Raw genomic sequence first — 22275 nt, forward strand, 5'->3', positions numbered from 1 at the left:
AGGACCGAGTTGTCTAAATCACCTCTATTGATGCACAAAACTGGAGGTCTTGGAACAACGTAAATCCGACCGTGAATCTGCAAGTAATGTAAATAACACAAGATGTATCGTGGTTCACCCCAAGGTTTGGGCTACGTCCACACTGATTATGTATTTATCTGAGAGGTAAGGGAGAGAACCTCTGTAATGAGAGGAGATGTGAGAGGGGTGAGAAGGCTCTATAAATGGCCTCAGAAATGGCCTCCCCTAATTGTGAGGGTGAGGGGTCCTTTTATAGAATAAGGACTCCTCACTTATTACATACTTGCCCCTTCCTTTATTACATAATTACATTTAAGTCCCTCGAGTATTTATACGACGTCTAAATATGAGGCCCTAAATATGGTATAAACATTCTTCATTAACAATATGTGGAATTGTGCCTAGACTAGATCTAGAGCTAGTATTGGCCATTGAATTAGATCTAAATAATCTAATCATGAAGTTTACAATTCAGGCAAACAAAATACAGAAAACTGAATTGCGTCACCTTCCTTGCGTATTAGCTAAACTCCTTCCCCGCTCATGCCTCTCCTGGGACTTATTGTTTGGAACACGCCTTACTATTTGGTTGAGGAGTCGAACAAACAAGCTTAGAAGATTAACAAATAAGATAGACTACAGATTGAAAGATCGAAAATGATAAACCTGACTTGCAGATTAAGAAGATGCTAATGCAATTACCACTCACTTGGCTCTCATACCAAAAAGGGTGTGGAAGCCTATGTACTGATGATGATAGAAATTATGAGGGAAACAGTCAAGACTACTATCATTATGATCATTGGGAGTGCAAATATCAAACCATATATTATAAACAGATAGGAAGAAGATAATAAACGATTGGTCGGTATTTACCTTGAATTTGAGATATTCAATGAACTGAATAGGAGTAAGACATTTATGCCATTCAAAATTAGTTGTGATGAAAATATTCTTCATAATGAAAATAGTAAATTAGAATTAATGATGCAGATATGTATTGAAAATAAGTTTAATATATATATATATATATATATATTTACGTATATGCTTAAATGCTTGATATGTGGATGCATATTGTTGTGATAGTCTCAAATGAGACTCGCGATGATATTACTAATATCTTAGATCATTCATAATCTATTTTCATCACATGGTCATCATGTGATGAGTCGTATAGCTATATTCGGCCGTAGATTTGTTTGTAGGTTACATTTGTCCTAATGGATGCTAGGGTCGATGAGTATTACCGATATTGAGATTACCTAGTTGATGCTAGTATATTTCCTGCTTGCTATACTTTTGTTAGTGGATGCTGTTTGATTGATGGAAAGTATGATTTCTAGACTTACCTTGATGGTTTTTCGTTAATATTGATGAATGAGACTTTACTATTATGGTAGTATTATATTGTATAGTCTTCACTATATATGTTTTCAAAACAGGGGTTATTATATTTAAAGATGATTTTATAATTGTGTTTAAACTAGTCCACTCACATTTTGTTTTATTGACTCTTCAAGATAGAACGAGATTAAGGAGAGCACCAGTGGGGACGAGTGGGCTTGGCAGTGAGGCTTTCATCATTTGGACTTTGGGTGATGGCTCCTTTACTGTAGTTTCATCTTAGTTGTAATAACATTTGCATGATCGTACTTTTGATTATGCATAGCACTGTACTATGTTGTATTTACTATTGTGTGAAACTTCTAGCTGCTCTGATGTGGTGTGATTAATAGCGGGGTTAAACTTGAGATAATTTGTGTCCCTAAGTTGGGAGGATGATAAGTACTTATGTAGCAGTTTTGGTTTTAATTATTTAAATGAACATCTTTTGGTTCAAATTCTTACACATTATAATTATCTTACTATGGCTTCGTCATTGAGTTAGCTTGTGACGTCATCTCCGAATGGGGTCGTCTGGTCAATTTATTGTCAGCCATCACATTACGACCTCATAACTTATGTTATCGGGGTTGAGGTGTGTCAGTTTGGTATCATAGCATGGTTAGGGGAAACATACATTTGCATTGTATAATGCCATTATTCGTGCTAATTATTTAATGTGTACTTGACAGAACTATGTCGTCTAGGTGTGAACATACTCCTATTCCAGGGTTACAACAATTGACTGAGGCATTGGCCCAGCTCATTCCTAATGCGAATCGTGGTCGCACTTAGGCAAAAATTGTTGTGAGCGATGGTGCCTACTCTCTTGATGGTCTTAGTGCCACAGAAGAAGCTGAGTCTTAGTTTGAGCATATGGATGATGTTCTTGAAGTTATGAGATGTCTGGTGGACCAAAGAGTAAGCACAACGACTTTCTTCATGGTCGACAGTGCCAAGAATTAGTGGAAGACGAAGCATTTTAATCTTCAGGCTAATGAGGTTTGGACCTGGGATCTCTTCAAGGAGTGGTTCAAGAATAGTTTTCTTAGTCCTCAGTTTCAAGCAATCCGAAAATGGGAGTTTATGGCACTTGAACAAGGAGATATGTTTGCTATCGACTATGAGCGGGAATTCTGGCATTTGGTTGAGTATTGTCCTGGTATTCGGGATAACGCCGATGAGAAAAAGAAGCAATTTATTTCTAGCTTGAATCTTGAGTTGTGCACCTATGCTATGGTTAATGACGGTGTTACCTATGAGATAGCTTTCCGTACAACTCAGCGGGTTGAATAAGTGATTAACAGGAAAAAGGATAAGCATATAGCTAAGGGTAAGCAAACGAGCGCTAGTGGTGGTGGAAAATAATCTGGAAGATTCACGAGTAAGTTCAAGGCCAAGAATATCAATAAAGCGTTGTCTATGGGTGGAATGAAGAGTAAGATGGTTTTTAAGAAGAATGGACAACCTTCTTAGTTTACTAGCAGTGGATTTAAAATACTACACCTCCTGCCTGTAAGGATTCAAGTGGTAGTGGCCGATTCTCTGGTAACGGATCTCAAGGTGGCTCTTTCCATAAGGATCTTATACCTTTTTGCACTACTTGCTTTACATACCATGATGTGAGTGTGCTTTAACTATGGTCAACTTGGACATGGTCGGAGGAATTGCCCTAATCTAAAACAACAATAGGGGATATCTTATAGGATGACTCAGTAGCTTAAGCCTGGAGTTTCGAATAATTCTTATTAGCAGTTTGCACCTTATCATGCTTATGGGCAGCAATTCTTTCAGCCCATTCTGTATGGATATCCTTCTATTCACCAATTTCCTCAGCATGTTATGCCTCTACCACCACATTCTACTCTGTAATTCATTCAGCAGAATACTCCTTAAGGGCAGACCAGCAAGGGGAGCCTTTAGTAACTGAGTTTAGAATAACCGACAGGGTCGTAGGAATCAGACTCAGAGCACGTTTGAGACGTACTATTAGTGGTTCTAGTGGTGCAGCGTAGAATCAGATGTTCGCGATGACTTGACAGCAGGCGGATGAGGACCCTAATGTTATTATTGGTATGTTGAATGTTTTTGGTTATCTTGCTTTTTTTTAATTAATTTGGGTGCTACTCATTCTTTTTTGTCTCCTCAATTTGCTTGTATGGCGAATGTTCAACATACTCTTCTAGATTATGAGTTTGGATTATATATCCTTATGGTAGAAACTATTTGAATTAATTGGGAATTCAGAAATTGTCCAATCTTCGTGGGTGCAGTACTCATTGAAGTGGATCTTGTACCTTTGCATATGGTTGACTTCGACCTTATCTTAGGCATGAATTGGTTATCGAGGCATCATGCCCACATCGATTGTTTTCGGAAGGTGGTAGTTTTTTGTCCTCCTGGAAGACCACTTGTGAAATTTCAGGGTGAATGAAAGATTTTGCAAAATAGTCTAATTTCTTGTCTTCAAGCTAAGAAGCTCATATCCAAGGGATGTGGGAGATATATCACTCATGTCACGGTGAAAGAGAAAGAAGTCCCTAATGATGAAGATTTGCCCGTCGTGAATGAGTATCTTGATGTATTTCCGGAGGATTTACCTAGATTGCCCTCTAATCGAGAGATTGAATTCACCATCAATCTTTTGCCAGGTACTAATCCTATCTTTCTTACTCCGTATCGTATGGCACTTGACGAATTAAGAGAATTAAAGATCCAATTACAAGAACTTATTGATAAGGGTTTTACTCAATAGAATATCTCTCCTTAGAGTGCTCCGGTCTTGTTTGTTAAGAAGAAGGATGGTAGTATGCAGTTGTGCATTCACTATCGTCAATTAAACAAGGTGATGATCAAGAATCGCTACCCTCTACCGAGGATAGATGACTTATTTGATCAACTCAAATGGGTGAAAGTTTTTTCCAAGATTGATTTAAGATTGAGGTATCATCAGCTAGATATCTGAGTTGAGGATGTTCATAAAGCTGTATTTCAAACCCGATACGGCCATTATGAATTCCTTGTCATGCCTTTCAGTTTGACAAATGCTTCTACAGCTTTCATGGACTTAATGAATACGGTTTTTAACCTTATTTAGACAAGTTTGTGTTCGTCTTCATCGACGATATCTTGGTTTATTCCAAGAGCAAGCAAGAACACGTCTGACACTTAAAGTTGGTTTTGGAATGGTTACGAAAAAGGAAGTTGTATGCGAAGTTCAGCAAGTGTCAATTCTAGTTGAATAACATTAATTTCTTCGGTCATATTATTTCGCCGAGGGAATCTTTGTGGATCCCTAGAAAGTTTCCGTTATTCTCAATTAGGAACAACTGAAAAATGTCATCGAGATTCAAAGTTTCTTGGGTTTGGCCAGGTATTACCAAAGATTTGTGAAGGATTTCTCATCTATTGCAGCTCTGCTTACTAAGTTAACTCGAAAGGGTGTGACTTTTGAGTGGAATAAAGATTGTGACCGTATTTTTCAAGAATTGAAACATCGCCTCACTCACGCTCCAGTTCTTGCACTTCCTGACGAGAGCGGCGAATATGAAGTCTACAATGATGCATCACACCAAGGTTTGGGTTGTGTTTTGATGCAGCATGGGAAACCAATAGCTTATGCTTATCGACAACTAAAACGTCATGAGAAGAACTATCCTACCCTTGACTTGGAATTGGCAATTGTGGTGTTCACATTGAAGTTGTGGCAACACTACCTCTATGGTGAAATTTGCTGAATATTTTATGATCATAAAAGTTTGAAGCATCTTTTTGACCAGAAGGAATTGAATCTCCGGTAGCAACATGGAAGAAGCTCATTAGTGATTATAATTGTACGATTGATTATAATTGCATAATTGTACGATTGATGCTCTTAGTCGGAAGTCTTATGGTTATATATCCTCTTTGGTGGAAACCTATACTCCTAATTTCTTGGAATTGAGGAAATTGGAATTGGGTGTTGATGGAGCGTTGGTGGCTCATTTTCAAGTTTGACCTGTACTTGTTGATCAAGTTCGCTCAGCTCAACAAAATGACCTATTATGCCAAAAGTTGAAAGAAGATGTGGCGAATGGTACACGACAAGATCTGAAGGTATGAAAGGATGACATGCTTGTTTCAGGAACCTAACTCTTTGTTCCTTGGAATAAGGAGCTGATGAAGGAAATTTTAGACGAAGCTAATAGTTTACCTTATGTTTTGCATCCTGGTTCTACCAAGATGTATCATACTATCAAGCCTTTTTACTACTGGTCAGGAATGAAAAGAGATATCACTGAGTATGTAAATAAATGTTTTGTTTACTAGCAAGTCAAAGCAAAACGACAGAAGGTCGTCGGTTTATCTCAACCAAGAGCTAGAGCTAACCATGATGGTATTTGGGTAATTTTAGGTAGTCCAAGAAGACTACCCACACACTTAAGGACATGTTGAGAACAAATGTCATGCAGTTCAAAACGAAAGCTAGGATCGTTATATACTGTTGCTGGAATTTTCTTATAGTAATAGCTTTCATACAAGTCTCAGCATGTCACATTTCAAAGCTTTGTATGGTAAGGCTTGTCAGACCCCTCTTTTTTGGAATGAAGTTGGTGAGAGAACTATTTTTGGTTCAGAGTTGGTAGATGAGGCTACCTCAAAAATACAAGTAATCAAGAAAAATTTAAAGACGGCTCAAGACAGACAGAGGAGTATTGTTGATGGTCACGTGAGGCATTGTGAATATAATGTTGGGGATCGTGTATTCATGAGGTTGTCACCATGGAAAGGCATGGTGAGGTTCAAGTGAGGAAAGTTGAGTCCTTGATACATTAGTCCTTACTATATCACTAAAAAAGTGGGAAAAGTAGTTCTCGTTTAATTTGCCTCTAAAGTTGTCGCGTTGTGTTTCATGTTTCAATGCTTCGAGGGTATGTTCTAGACGAGTCGCATGTGTTGTAATCATCACAGGTGGAGCTACAAAAAGATTTGAGTTATGAAGAGAAACCAGTTGCGATACAGGATCAGAGAGAGAAAACACTTAGGAACAAAATGATATCGTTGGTGAAGGTCTTTTGGTGAAATCACAAAATGGAAGAGGCTACTTGGGAAACTAAAGAAAGTATGAGAACTTACTATCTCTATCTGTTCTACTAGAGTGGTAGATATTTCAGGGACAAAATTTCCTTAACGGGGGTAGACTGTTACAACCCGTACCTTAAAATATTGTATTTTATTTTCAAGACGTGAAATGACTATTTTGCCCCTAAGTGGGTTTCTTAATTAATTTATCGAGCATTGACTCAAGAATTATATCCTCATACTTTCTTAAGTTTCATAATTTTGGTACATAAGTTTTACGTCGAAATTGAGTCATGAATTGAAACCTTGGGGATCTAATTGTAATTTTTACGATTAGTGAGGGGCAATTTTGTAATTTCACTTAATGGTTTAGTGGGTTTAAGAGGGATTGCATAACTCTCAGTCCTCTCTTTTCTCCCTTAGCTAAAACAAATCTCTCTCTATCTCTAACTCTTGACATTCTTCTTCTCTCTCTAAGCTTCTAAAGCTCCCACCTCTCTTATCTTTGAAACAACAACAAATTGAACCCAAAAATTATATTTTTGGAATCCCAGAGACTGGAGGAACCCTGTAATGTACTTGCATGCATCATCGGGGCACACTTTGTATGAAAACGTGTTTATACGTTAGTACGAACGCATCGCAAGGACTCTCGATGCTACGAGGTGGGTTCGACTCGAAGACATGATTTGTGAGTACGTCTTTTCTTTGGTGTGTATATATATATATATATATATATATATATATATATATATATATATATATTTAGTTTCCATATATACATCTAATAACGAATTTTCTATATGAATGCCATAGCTAAATTAACATTTATAAGAAATGACGTAACGATGAGAATTAGGAGATCATTATAAATCATATGGGATGCCTCAATTAGAATCACGGCCATGAATAGTATTATGTTGACTAGAATTATCGAATCACTGTGGCATAACTATATTTATATTTTCTGCTCATCGTTTGTTGCACCGGTGTTAGTACTTGCCCGAGCCAGGGTCAAGCTTCCATGTGTATGTGCACATCACACCGTATGCTCACTTTGGATCCATTGTAGGTGCCAATCCTGTCGTACAGGTTGCAATAGGAAACTTCGACTCATATGTGCTGTACATAACACCAGTCTTCACGTGATTGTAGTACTAGAGCGTATATCTTTGTTACACCCAGTCCTATTCATGCCAGAATATTTCTGTGTGAACTTGTGTGTCAGCATGTATTGATGAGCATTCGATTGTGATATGGTTGCTTATGCGAGATTATATGTTTATGGTTGTCATGCACTTATTTACGAATTATTGTGCCGTATTGAAATATTGAGATTTTGTAGGCTACGGTAAGTACTTTCGTACTATATGTAGTATGTATATTTTGGAAACTATACTTGTTTTACGGTGAAGGGTTATTATATTTTCGAAAAGGTTTTATAAAACTTCATTTGCCCACTCACCCTTGTTTTTTGCCCTTCCAGGTTTTAGTTCTTAGCTTCCATATCAACGAGGATTCTTGGCAAATCTCAGTGTAGGTGCCACCTTTGATGGTATAATTCTTATCCTACCTTACTGTATTTTACTTATGCTCTAACATCACGTGTGAAATGGGTTCACCCGCTCACAAGCACACTCTTATATTTAGGCACTTTTAGGTTTAAATTTATTCACATATTCCACTACACTACACTTTATGGCTTTCTCACCTTCCAGGTGTCAGCTAGCATAGCTTGATTTGGAGTCTAAATGGATATTCTGGGTCAGGGTGTGTCAGTTTGGTATCAGAGCATAAGTTTGGGCAATATTACGTTCATCACACGCGTAATGTAAGCATTCTCGGTTCTTGAGACTAATTTTCGAATCTTGCCACCTCATCGACTACGAAAAATGGTTTAGGTTTTCCTAAGTTTGGGCGGTTTAGGCGACTTATTAACATTCTAGAAATCATTTTGGGTGATCGCCTCTAGACCATAAACGACGAACCTTTCTGCCAATAGAAAATTTTGTTTTAGAGATGAGTTGATAGCACCACAACAGGGCTAATGTATCGATGGTTGTGTATGGGCAGAGATTTACCAATCAATCTCACTACCATCTAGTGATCTTTAACAACCTTTTTAAGTTAGGAAACCAGCAATGGTTCTGATTCCTTGGAAGCATCCGTTAGCCTACCACCTATCAGGATTTCTACGAAGTTACGTTCGTTGAGATTCCAGAAAAGTCTTGAGCGATAAATTGGTGTTAAAGTGGTAGCACTCGATGGAAGAACATCTGGGGGATAACCACTTTTGGTCCTCAATAACACTAATCTTTTGAAACGCATTAGTAATAATTCCGGATCTTCAGGAGGAAGATCGACTTCCGTTTAAGTCTGTCCTAAAGTAGATTACTAGTAAATTCCTTTTTTGGCCTTACGACATCCCAACCAATACTAGTTTTCCAAAAATTTCTTTTGGTGATGTACTCGTCAACTCCGCCTATGTAAGTTTATCTTACATTTCCGGTCCCAAGCCCGGGTAAAGAAGGAGGGGGAGGGCGTCAGGTAGTCGACAGCCGGCACTCCACAGTTACGTCGAATCCTTATGAAAATGAATTCAGAACGAAATCACGCTAAAGCTAGGGCGTCACCCATAAGTGGCGCGCTGTGTGGCCCGAGCACAGTGATAAGTGAGCAAGGGTCGCTGTATCTCCATAGGCACCCAGATGCAGTGTTAAATGAGCAAGGGGGCCATAGAAACTTCTTTTCAAACGACTCCACTCAAAGTTGTTTGGGAGCATATGCACCTATCAACTTTACACGGGACACACAAAAGAAGTACTTTGATTCCATTGGACGGGGGAGGGTGAAGAAGCTAGGACAGAAGGGTAGAGTTCAGGAGAGTAGAATGCGTTTAGGAACGTGGAATATAGGAACCTTAACGGGAAAAACTATGGAAGTAGTGGAAGTTATGGTGAGGAGAAGGATAAATATTATGTGCCTACAAGAAACTAAGTGGGTTGGTCTTAAGGCAAAGGATCTAGAAAACTCAGGGTTTAAACTTTGGTACTCGGGCACAAATAGAACGAGAAACGGTGTTGGCATCATCGTGGACAAGACCTTGACAATAGATGTTGTAGATGTCAAGAGGGTAGGAGATAGAATCATGGTAATCAAGATTGTAATAGGACAAGAACTTATCAATGTGATTAGTGTGTACGCACCTCAAGTAGGGTTGGATATGAGTTTGAAGGAGAAATTTTGGGAAGACCTTGGAGACTTGGTGCAAGGAATTGCTCAGACGGAGAAGTTATTTATAGGAGGAGATTTAAATGGACACGTGGGCAGGGAGACAGGCAACTATGGAGGTTTTCATGGTGGCCATGGTTTTGTGGAGAGAAACGAGGATGGGGAAGCTATCTTGGATTTTGCAATGGCATATGATCTCTTCTTAGCCAACACCTTCTTTAAGAAGAGAGAAGAACATGTGATCACCTACAAGAGTGGGTCGTCAAAAACACAAATAGATTTTCTTCTAATGAGGAAAGGGGATCGTATAACTTGTAAGGATTGCAAAGTTATACCAGGAGAGAGCGTGGCTAATCAACATCGCTTATTAGTGATGAATGTACATATCAAAAGAGTGAGAAAAAAGAACAAGACTTGGAAGTGCCCAAGGACTAGATGGTGGAATCTAAAAGAAGAAAAACATGTCATTTTCAAAGAGAAAGTAATCACCCAGTGTGTGTGGGATAGAGAGGGGGAAGCTAGCCAAATGTGGGATTCCATGGCTAGTTGTATCCGAAAAGTAGCAAAAGAGGTATTAGGAGAGTCCAAGGGCTTTGCCACACACCGAAAGGAATCTTGGTGGTGGAATGAGGAGGTACAAACAAAGGTGAAGGCTAAGAAGGAATGTTGTAAAGCCTTATACAAGGATAGGACCGATGAAAATGGTGAAAGGTATAGAAAAGCGAAGCAAGAGGCGAAGAAAGCTGTGAGAGAAGCTAAGTTAGCGGTATGACGATATGTATAAGCGACTAGATACCAAAGAAAGAGAGTTGGATATCTATAAACTAGCTAGAGCAAGGGAAAAGAAGACAAGGGACCTAAACCAAGTGAGGTGCATCAAGGATGATGATGGAAAGGTTCTTGCTACAGAGAACGCGGTTAAAGATAGACGGAAAGGTTATTTTCATAATCTTTTCAATGAAGGACATGAAAGGAGTGCTTCTTTAGAGGAGTTGAGTAACTCAGAAGAGTGTAGAAACTACTCTTTTTATCGTCGAATTCGGAAGGAAGAAGTGGTTGTAGCTTTGAAGAAGATGAAGCATAGAAAAGCAGTAGGCCCAGACGATATACCAATCAAAGTGTGGAAACTTTTGGGAGAGACAGGTATAACATGGCTCACTGACCTTTTCAATAGGATTTTGAAAACGAAGAAGATGCCAAATGAGTGGCGAACGAGCACTTTGGTGCCTATCTACAAGAATAAGGGCGACGTACAAAATTGCATGAACTATAGGGGTATTAAGCTAATGAGTCATACGATGAAGATCTGGGAGAGAGTCATTGAGCATAGATTGAGGCAAGAGACACGGGTTTCGGACAACCAATTCGGGTTCATGCCAGGGCGCTCAACCATGGAGGTAATCTATCTCTTACGAAGATTGATGGAAAGATATAGAGATGGGAAAAAGGATTTACACATGGTCTTTATAGATTTGGAAAAAGCGTATGATAGGGTCCCAAGAGACATTATTTGGAGGATTTTAGAGAAGAAATGAGTACGAGTAGCATATATCCAAGCTATAAAGGATATGTATGAAGGAGCAAAGACTGCCGTAAGAACTCATGAAGGACAAACCGAAAGCTTTCCCATAACTGTAGGATTACATCAAGGCTCATCCTTAAGTCCTTACCTTTTTGCGTTGGTAATGGATGAGTTAACAGGACATATTCAAGATGATATTCCTTGGTGTATGCTTTTCGCAGACGATATAGTGTTGATAGATGAAACTCAGGAAGGGGTAAATGCAAAGCTTAACCTTTGGAGAGAAGTGTTGGAATCTAAAGGTCTTCGCCTAAGCCGATCAAAGACAGAATATATGGAGTGCAAGTTCAGTGCAAATGGAAGCCAAAACGAGTTAGGGGTGAGGATCGGAGATCAAGAAATACCAAAGAGCGATCGTTTTCGTTACCTAGGATCTATCTTGTAAAAGAACGGAGAATTAGATGGAGATCTCAACCATAGAATACAAGCTGGATGGATGAAGTGGAAGAGTGCATCCGGCATGTTGTGTGACCGCCGTATGCCACTGAAGCTCAAGGGAAAATTTTATAGGACGGCAATAAGGCCGGCGATGCTGTATGGCACAAAATGTTGGGTGGTGAAGCATCAACACGTACACAAAATGGGTGTAGCGGAGATGAGGATGCTTCGTTGGATGTGTGGGCACACAAGAAAGGATAAGATTAGGAATGAGGATATCCGGGGTAAAGTAGGAGTAGCCGAAATTGAAGGAAAGATGAGAGAAAATCGGTTACGGTGGTTTGGACATGTGCAAAGAAGGCCTACTGATGCTCCGATTAGAAGATGCGACTATGGGACAGAGGTTCAGGGCCGAAGGGGTAGAGGAAGACCTAGGAAAACTTTGGAAGAGACTCTAAGAAAAGACTTAGAGTACTTGGATCTAACAGAGGACATGACACAGGACTGAGCACAATGGCGTTCAAAGATTCATATAGCCGATCCCACTCAGTGACTTGGATTTTCCAAGTCTCCAACCGAGAAGTTTTCCTCACTCGGGAAATTAAGGGAATACTACCTCAACCTACATGCTCCACTCATCAAGCTTCAACATACAAGCTTCAACAAAAGAAAATTCAGAGAACTTAGCAAAGAAGGCTTTGGTGTATTTAACACAATACGTTGAAATGAAGGAAAGCTATTTATTGACATCCCCGATAAGTCACAAATATGTACATATACATGAGTCAAAATAAACAAACAAGAGGGAGCCTTCACAAAGGTTGCTTAGGAGAAGTCTCAGCAGTCGGTAGAGCCCCAGAAAGAGCAGGCACTGGAGGGGGATCATTTGGAGCCTCAGTACTGGACAGAACCCTAGAAGGAGGAGGTAGCAGAGGTTGATCATTTGGAGCTTCATTATGCGGTACAGCCCCAGAAAACGAAGGCAATAATTGCCTTTGGAACAAACCCACAAATCTCTGATGATCAAGTAAAACCTGACCATCAGATTCCTTCATCTGGTCAAGCTTCCTCTTCATGTTTGTAGCATAGTCATGTGCGAGCCGGTGCAACTGTTTATTCTCATGCTTGAGCCCTCTAATCTCCTGTTTAAGACTCATCACTTCAGCCACCAATAATTCAACTTGGCGGGTTCGAGCAAATAGGCGTTGGGCCATGTTAGACACAGAACCTGCACACTGAACACTGAGAGCCAGAGAATCCTTAACAGCCAACTCATCAGACCGTTTGGAAAGTAGTCTGTTATCTTTGGGAGTGAGAAGGTTCCTGGCCACTACCGCAGCGGTCATATCATTCTTCATCACGGAATCCCCAACGGTAAGAGGACCAGTAGGGGAGACGAAGGATGGGCGCCATATGTTGTCTGGAGAAGGCGTGGCTGCCTCTTCAACAAGGTTCAAGTCAAAACGACGGTCGGAGGGGCCAGACATTTTCAAAGGTGTTGAAGAGAGAAGAGGTCGGACAAATCAAGATCTTAGAAGTGCAAGAATGGAGCTTATACTGGTGGAGATTCAAGTGTGCTTTGGAACTTAATGCCAGCCTCTATAAAAATCTGCACTCGACGGAGCTTCAGAAATCGAAGAGGCGTTTGCTTTCTCAAAAGCTGGGCTGCTTAGAGACCACGAGACGTTTGCTTTCTCAAAAGTTGGGCTGCTCAAAGACCACGAAGGCCGATCTCAGAAATCGAAGAGGCACTTGCTTTCTCAAAAGCTAGGCTGCTCAGAGACCATGAGGGCCGATCTCAGAAATCGAAGAGGCACCTACTTTTCCAGCTTTGTCAGCACCTGTCAGCTTTGCGGAAATTATGGGCATTATGTTGAAGATTTCTGGTGAAGTAGAAAGCACATGAATCTTACTGTTCAATCACCCACTTCCCACATGCAACATTAGCTCATGAGCACCACAGATAACTTTGCCAAAGTTCTCTGACAAAGTTGAGACACGTGAAGCTTGCAGCTCCCACTACACCGCTCTGACCAAGAAGGGTAAAAGAATAGCAAAGAAACAGCACTAACAAAGTTTAGACACATAAATTTTGAAGGTCTAGCTACCATATTATTACCCACAAGGGTAAAGGAACAGTACCACTGCTGGATAATTGGAAAGGCCCTGTGTGTCAACCTCTGTGCTTCGTGGCAAGATAGACTAGCAAACATGCCCAACCTTTTCTCACATTCGAGAAAACACTCCCAACAAGATTGCTTGCTCCAAAATCGAAGAGGCACCGCCCTCCGAATCTCGAGAGCCAGACTCCCAACATGATTACTTTCTCAAAAATCGAAGAGACACCGCTCTCCGAATCTCGAAAGCCAGACCCCTAGCAGGATTGCTTTCTCAAAAATCGAAAAGACATCGTTCTCCGAATCTCGAGAGCCAGATCTCCGACATGATTGCTTATTCAAAAACCGAAGAGGCACCATTTTCCCAACTTCAAGAGCCGGATCTCCTTGGATAAAGCTTGTCTGTAATCTTTACACGCAACATCAGCTTTCCAGATACCACATACCACTTTTTCAAAGTGCTCTGACAGAGTTAAAACATGTGAAGCTGGCAGCTCCCACTACCGTGTTATGACCAAGCAGGGTAAAGGAATAGCATTACTACTTGTTGTTAGGGAGACTCCTATATATGTTGACTTCCATCCCTAACAGACAGGCAGACCTGCAAAAATGCTCAACCCTTCCTAATATCTGAGAGGGCACTCCCAAAGACGCCTTTCGAAATATTCAGCTTTCTTTCCCCCCGATAATACCTCTGCAAACAAGCTATACTAGAGCAAGAATATCTCATATCATCAAGGTTAAAAGCAAGAGTATCACATATCATGTTTTTTCCCTGTCTTTTCCTTTGGCCTTGTTCTTACCTGCAAGACAAGGAGAAAGAGAGCAATCAGTCAACACTTGGAACCAAGCTTCCAGTCAGGAACTGACTGCCTGGAACCTCTTACTTGATTACTTACCTAGCATTGCTCTCGAGTACTCATCTTCAACATCTTATGCTTCCAGGGAAGATACCGCATCTGCCTGAGGAACATATAGGGCAAGTGAGAAGGATACAAGGAAACATGTGGAGACAAGCGTAACAGCACACGTGCCGATACATCCACTACTTTGTCAAAAGCAAAAGTATCCCATATCAGCAGGGTCGAACGTACTATAGATTTGATGGACTTGTTTTGACCCTCAAATTCTTCAGTCGGCCTTATACTCTGTAGGAAACCAGAAAACCCTCCAGCCCAGTTCAAGAATAAGCCTGTGGAAAGTTACTTCTTCAAAACAAAAGTATCCCATATCATCTCTTCTCATTTTTCTTCTCTTTATCCTTCATGCTGCCTGCAAGATAGGGAGAATGTGAACAATCAGCCGGAACTCGAAATCAAAGTTCTGATCTGGGACTGATTGCTTGGAGCTCTGATTGCTTACCTTGTCTGTCACCTCTTTCAGCAGATCCCCTAGCTCGGCGACTTGGAGGACTCCTACTACATGGTTGGTATCGCGCTTGACCAAGCCTGAAACTACAAGTAAGCTTCAAGTGAAATTGATACATTACCTTATGCATCTCCACCAGTTAAAGATACCACCCCTGGATGGAGGAAGAGTACTTCCAGAGAAGATGCCACATCTACCTACGAGACAGATAAGGCAAGTCAAGACGATACCACACTCCGGAACTTAGAAGTTTCGTGATTATGAGATCATTTTCCCACAATATTTCCTAATATCATTTGTATTAAATCATTCACTTGTACTCACTAAAAGAGAGCTTGAACCTATGTACTTGTGTAAAACCTTCACAATTAATGAGAACTCCTCTATTTCGTGGACGTAGCCAATATGGGTGAACCACGTACATCTGGTGTTTGCTTTCCTATCTCTATCCATTTATATACTTATCCACACTAATGACCGGAGCAATCTAGCGAAGATCACAAAAAGCGACCGTTTTCGCTACCTAGGATCTATCTTGCAAGAGAACGGAGAATTAGATGGAGATCTCAACCATAGAATACAAGCTGGATGGATGAAGTGTAAGAGTGCATCCGGCGTGTTGTGTGGCCGTCGTAGGTCACTGAAGCTCAAGGGAAAATTTTATAGGACGGCAATAAGGCCAGCGAAGTTGTACGGCACAGAATGTTGGGCGGTGAAGCATCAACACGTACACAAAATGGGTGTAGCGGAGATAAGGATGCTTCGTGGGATGTGTGGGCACACGAGAAAGGATAAGATTGTGAATGAGGATATCCGAGGTAAAGTAGGAGTAGCCGAAGTTGAAGGAAAGATGAGAGAAAATCGGTTACGGTGGTTTGGACATGTGCAAAGAAGGCCTACTGACGCTCCGGTTCGAAGATGTGACTACGGAACAGAGGTTCGGGGCCGAAGGGGTAGAGGAAGACCTAGGAAAACTTTGGAAGAGACCCTAAGAAAAGACTTAGAGTACTTGGATCTAACGGAGGACATGACACAAAACCGAGCGCAATGGCGTTCTAGGATTCATATAGCCGACCCCACTTAGTGGGAAAAGGCTTTGTTGTTGTTGTTGTTGTTGATGTACTCGTCATATTGACAAGCATAGGCACAAGTGTACATGTTACTATACCTACGGTCAGTAGTAATCCTCGAAGTAGTGAGTATTTTCCCTAGTATTACTGAAACCACCTCACAGGACCAGTTCCTTACCAATCATCCGAAACCATTCACCCGAGCGAGCCCTAACATGTAATCAGCCTACAGTAGCACTACTAATTGACGATATTATCCGATATCTTAGAACTGTCAACTAGTATTTAGGCGGTATGATTTCTGATAACGGACATATGTACTACTATCTGGGAGTGATACCCTTATGCCAGAATGCCGGTTCATAGTTTCAGGGTAGCAAACAATATCAAAATATCATAAATGCGTTAATTAGTGACGCTACTGATGGATTGATTAACAGTGACTACTTGAGCCGAAGATACTAAATCATTGAAACTTAGGAGCAAGTCTTGTTGGGAACAGTATACTTGTAGTTGTTCTAACCATATTTTCCACTTAGGTAACCAAAACACATTTGACTAGTCACCTTTCCGATCACTTCCACTAGCAAATATTAGTTTGAAGCACCAATTAGTTTCCCCCTGTAAGAGCGAATTGAGTATCGAGAAAGCTGTGAAGCCCTATTAGCATGTGGTGTAGTGAAAGGAAGTAGTATTGTACTTTCCGAGGACGTATATCTCTGACGTTGTTTCCCAAAGTTTTACCTGAGATATCACCAAATGGTGAAGTGAAGTACACTATTAATCCACTTTCTCGTACTACACCAATTCTCCTTGCATCTTTTAGAACAAGTCCTACATTATTGAGAGAATCTAGTTACTAAAGCTTATCTACTAGGAATTTAAACAACCAAGCACTTTATCTAGGGAATCTCAAACCTATCTACGAAGACAAAAAGCTAAACCTTAGGATTGTACCTAGATTTTAACAACTCAATCGAGCAATGATTAAAACCGTTAATACCCATACTTTGAATTGTTGGTTTAGCCAACCAACCTTTGTAACCTGAGTTTTCTCCTGTAGCTTGACGAATTTGTAGTGGTCTTACCGATGGCCTTCTCACTTACCCTAGCAACGAGAGAAAATTTTCTAAACACCAATAGTCAACTTTATACCAAATTCTTCAAATGTTAAACTTGTTTAGAGCAGGTACATTTCTTGGGAGACGTGCTCTCAGTGGATAATATTCTTTTCTTTTGCCAAAAAGGTTGTAGCGAAAGAAAGTTGGAATTCTCACAAAGTGTTGTGAAATGCGAGATATTCTTGGTCTTTTCGATTTTATCAACAATTTGTTAGGTATCTTTCGGCTATAGTGTTTTCTTCACATATCAACCGAGGAAAGTTAGTTTAGTTGTGATGTTAATTATGAATAAAGTTTTTGACGACCGAACTGCTATCTCACCTTGCCTTTGTTTTACAACTTTCGATGACATTGGTCATTTTGGAAATCCATGATGACGTGTTCTTTGGATGTTTGGACTATACTGAGGCAGCATGATGAAGAATTGATTATATTTTCCAACGGTTAGAACCGTTCGAAATGAACTGTCTTATTCATGACCTAGAGTCAACAGTTGTTACCTTCATTTGAAAACTGGATGACACTTCTCTGTGGAGAAGCATGTCCAAAATCTTTATCAACCTTAGACCTCTCAAATACATCTTCATTTGAAGGGAACTAAATTTTTGACAGCGATGATGGAAGAACCAAATCAATGCCTACGATTGCATTATCGTGTATCATCTTGATTGTGCAAACGTAGTTACTGTTTACCACTGCAAAAAATATATTTACCCTTGAACATTTTCAGCCTTCCCTATCCCATTCCAGCTGGAGTTCACAAGCATCGATTTGACATTATTTCTGAATTATCAAGAAATCGTTTGAGTGGTTATAATCACTTATTGTATCCAAATAGAGATAGGAAAATATCACCGTAAACTCCCGGTACAAAATATCTTATACATGTGGAGATTATGATGATGTTTTGATGATTACTGATCGACTTGACAAGTCAACTCACCTTCCGTTGGTCCAGAGGAACTACGTTTAGACCATTTGGTAAAAATTCCTCATTCTTGAAATAATCTAATTTTTTGATGTTTCAATCAGTATCTACTCTGATTGCTATTCCATATTCACTTCTTATGCTGGAAGGCATTCCAGTCAACCTTGAGTACATGTCTACCCTACTGCACTTCGTATTAATTTCGAAGCAGGCAAACCGTTTAGGAGAATTGCTACAATATTTAAATTTTAATTGTGACCATTAATTCCTCAATCACCCAACAAATACTCTACTGAATGAATTGTTACCGTTAGTGATTGAATATTTCAGAAGCTACCGTTATAGCGAGATGTCATGCATTCTTTCCAATTACCTTGTATCCTAGATTTGATGGACTTGTTTTGACCCTCAAATTCTCGAATGTTATGTTAGCCTTCTCAACATAATTTTTCGCTAAATTCGAGAGAAATTCAATATGAATCTACTCATTATGTTATTGTGAACTGCATTGTTTGAATATATGGTATGTGTGTCACTACTGCATCTTGCCGTGACACGTGGTTCACTTCCAAGCCTTGGAAAGTCTCTTTAAAGGCTATGGGTACAAAATTGTGATCAAGTACCACAAACAAACTATGATGTAGCCCGAGAAGGTAGTGCGTTAGCACAATCGAGGTTTTGATCAGACGATGTATGTGTATTTCCCAATGGGGGGCATGATGGTAATATTGCACCCTCGGGAATTTGTTGCTTGCTTATTGAAAATAGTGAATTGTAGATATCGCGGGCTGCAGACCATAATATTGATAGCTTAGTCGTTGTGTCCATTAAGCAAGTGGACAAGTAGGTCCTTTTACCTTAGTATGTTTATTTATTGTTTGGGCTTGACCCAAGGATACAACACACTTACCTTCGGAGTACATGACGCAACGAGTGCGAAGGTGAAAAATATTTTATATTCAGTTTTAATTTTAGTACAACTTTTTTAACTTTACGTTATTATATATGTATGTATGTATGTATGTATTTTGACGGGAGGATTTTTATACACATAAATACTTTCAACTTATTGTTTTATAAGAAGTATTATATTATAGTATTGTACTGAAGGAGAAGGAAAGTATGAGTTTAGAGGCATGAAAAAGGAATCACTACACTCCGATCGCAACGGAATGACATTCTCTTTTATGCAACCGCTCTAACTTGATTTCTTCCTTATATAGATTTTCTTCCTATCTTTTGGAATATTTTATGTATAACAAGTGATTTCAAATTTCAGGGACGAAATTTTTTTAAGGTGGGTAGATTGTGACAACCTGTCCCTAATTTCACGATTTTATAAATTTTAAAATAGTGATTTGACGAAAATGCCCTTAGAGGTGAGGTTGTTGACTTTCGTTGACCATCCTTTCGTTACAAGCTACTATTGATGCGTAGGTGCAAGTGGGAATGAATTCGGAGTTGCGATGAAAATTTTAAGGAGTTACGAAGTCGAAGAGCATTTTAATAATTTCATCATCCTAAATATTTGGCTCTTTATTATTCTAATATTTTCCCTTGAATTTTTGTCCAGTAGGACCCACCCACGTGGGACTTCCCACTCTTTTTCCCCCCCAATCCTTTGCCTTCCAAGTCACTCGAAACTCTCTATCTCTTCCCTTTATCTTTTCCCTCTCATCTCTCACCTCTCTATTCTCTCTGTAAAAAAAAAAAAAAGGTGGAGTTGAGCAGCACAACCACCACCTCACCACCTCTTTGGCAAACTACACCTGAACCACTATACCATATACCTCTATCTCTCTCTTGTTATGCATCTCTTTCCCTCAATCTCCCTACCATCTTTCTCATCTCCACAAACACGGGACAACCGTGAGGCTAGGGTCATCACCATCACCGTCTTCCATGGCAAATGACCATCGAACCAACGTTCCCAAGATGTCATATCATCTAAAACCTAGCCCTAGGTTTAATTCCAGACATCCCAACGGGAATGGCTCTCGGATATTGGGGCTTTAACATTATGGAGATTGTCCGAGATGGATCTCACCACTTTCTGTGAAGGTGAGTGTCGAATATGCTTTGTGTGATCTCCTCTCATGGTTTAAAATGACTTTTAGGCTTAACGAGTGAGGTTTGGACTAGTTTCATGACAAAAATGGTGAGGGAGGAAGTTTTCCAAATTTCTAGAAAACTAGGAACCGTGGTCATCCGACCACTTTTAGGCCATTTTTCCAACCAACACCGACCTTAAGTCGGCCTCACCTTGGTATGGTTTTGCTTTGTACTTTTCTAACTTCAAAATGGCTCTTGAATTATTGATTTTGGTGGAGAATCGAGCTCGATGGGAGCTCGGGAAGGTGAACCAAAAACCTGCAAAACGCAGGCCTTTGCGAGGAAGGTGAGTACGATGGTATTCGCAGGAGCATGGGGGCACGTGGGCATGCGGCACATGGCTGCTAGTGGGTACGCATGCGGCGGCATGTGGAGAAACCCGAGGTCCCTCCTTAGGTTTCTTGACGTGTCAGACCCGAATCTGCCCTCCGTTTTTTGAAATTCGACCGTTTTAAATTAGTTTCTTTATTAGCCACACTTTGTATGAAAACGCGTTTATACGTTAGTACGTTACGTATTTACTTAAATAGTTTCGTTTCTAGGCAAAACGCATCGCATGGACTCTCGATGCTACTAGGCGGGTTCAACTCGACGACATGATTTGTGAGTGGGTCTTTTCCTTGATATATACATATACAGATATATATAAATATATATTTAGTTTCCATATATACATCTAATAACGAATTTTCTATATGAATGTCATAGCTAAATTACCATTTATAAGAAATGACTTAAGGATGAGAATTAGGAGATCATTTTAAATCCTACGGGATGCCTCAATTAGAATCACAGCCATGAATACTATTATGTTGACTAGAATTATCGAATCACTATGGCATAACTATATTTATATTTTCTACTCATCGTTTGCTGCACCGGTGTTAGTACTCGCCCGGGCCAGGGTCAGACTTTCATGCGTATGGGCACATCGCACTGTACACTCACTTTGGATCCATTGTAGGTGCCAATCCTGTCGTACAGGTTGCAATAGGCAACTCCAACTTGTATGTGCTGCGCATAGCGCCAGTCTTCACGTGATTGTAGTACTATAGCGTATATCTTTGTTACACCCAGTCATGTTCATGTCAGAATATTTCTGCATGAACTCGTGTGTCAGCATGTGTTGATGAGCATTCGATCGTGACCTTGTAGCTTGTGTTATCAGGGTTGGGGGTGTGTCAAATGATTCTGATCATAAGCATGAAATTTTATAAATTTGCCACAAAGTATCATGAAAAATAATTCCTTAGTCTTAAGGAGACAAGCATTCCTCTTAACATCATATATCAAACAGACCCATGAAAGTTCCAAGTCAAGACGTAAAGTCATGACTTTTGGTAAAAAAAATTAGAGTCAAAAGTCATATTTGACTCAATTCCTTCTCCAGTGCACTGAAAATTTAGATTTAAAAGTCATATTTGACTTTGCTTATGGCCAAAATTTGTGTCCAATCTAAAAGCCAAATGAATACATTAATGACACGTTTACTAATTTGTAATCAGAATAGAGAGAATTAAATTGAGGAGTAATCATAATCAAATTCTTATAAAAACTATTTACTAAACTATCTGGAATCGGAATATGAATGATGTTGACTCAATACAAGCTGTTTACCAAACACCCCTAAGTTGGTATTAAAACTAGTTTAATTACTAAATTGCCCATGTCCTAAATAACTTCATTTATGGGCTAGTTAATAAATTTTAATTTCCAAAACAATATACACGTAGACCTATTTTTATATATAAATATTTATGAATAAATAAATAAGCAAATAAGATAGGGAATTGTTATTAGCACTTCAAAAATCTTATTTGACACTCCAAACAAGAAAAATACACTTGTGAGGAGTGTAAAATAAGATTTTTGGAATGCTAATAACAATTCCCATAAGATA

General features: G+C 39.7%; 1 protein-coding gene across 1 annotated transcript; it reads left to right on the top strand.

Annotated features, from left to right (window-relative positions):
• Positions 1-15477: 15477 nt before the first annotated feature.
• On the top strand, positions 15478-16267 carry LOC126630647 (uncharacterized). The gene has a single exon (XM_050300829.1). The coding sequence runs from the start codon at positions 15737-15739 to the stop codon at positions 16226-16228; it is 492 nt and encodes a 163-aa protein (XP_050156786.1). The 5' UTR covers positions 15478-15736; the 3' UTR covers positions 16229-16267.
• Positions 16268-22275: the final 6008 nt, after the last annotated feature.

Source organism: Malus sylvestris, chromosome 1 (genome assembly GCF_916048215.2).
Source record: "Malus sylvestris chromosome 1, drMalSylv7.2, whole genome shotgun sequence".
NCBI lineage: Eukaryota > Viridiplantae > Streptophyta > Magnoliopsida > Rosales > Rosaceae > Malus > Malus sylvestris.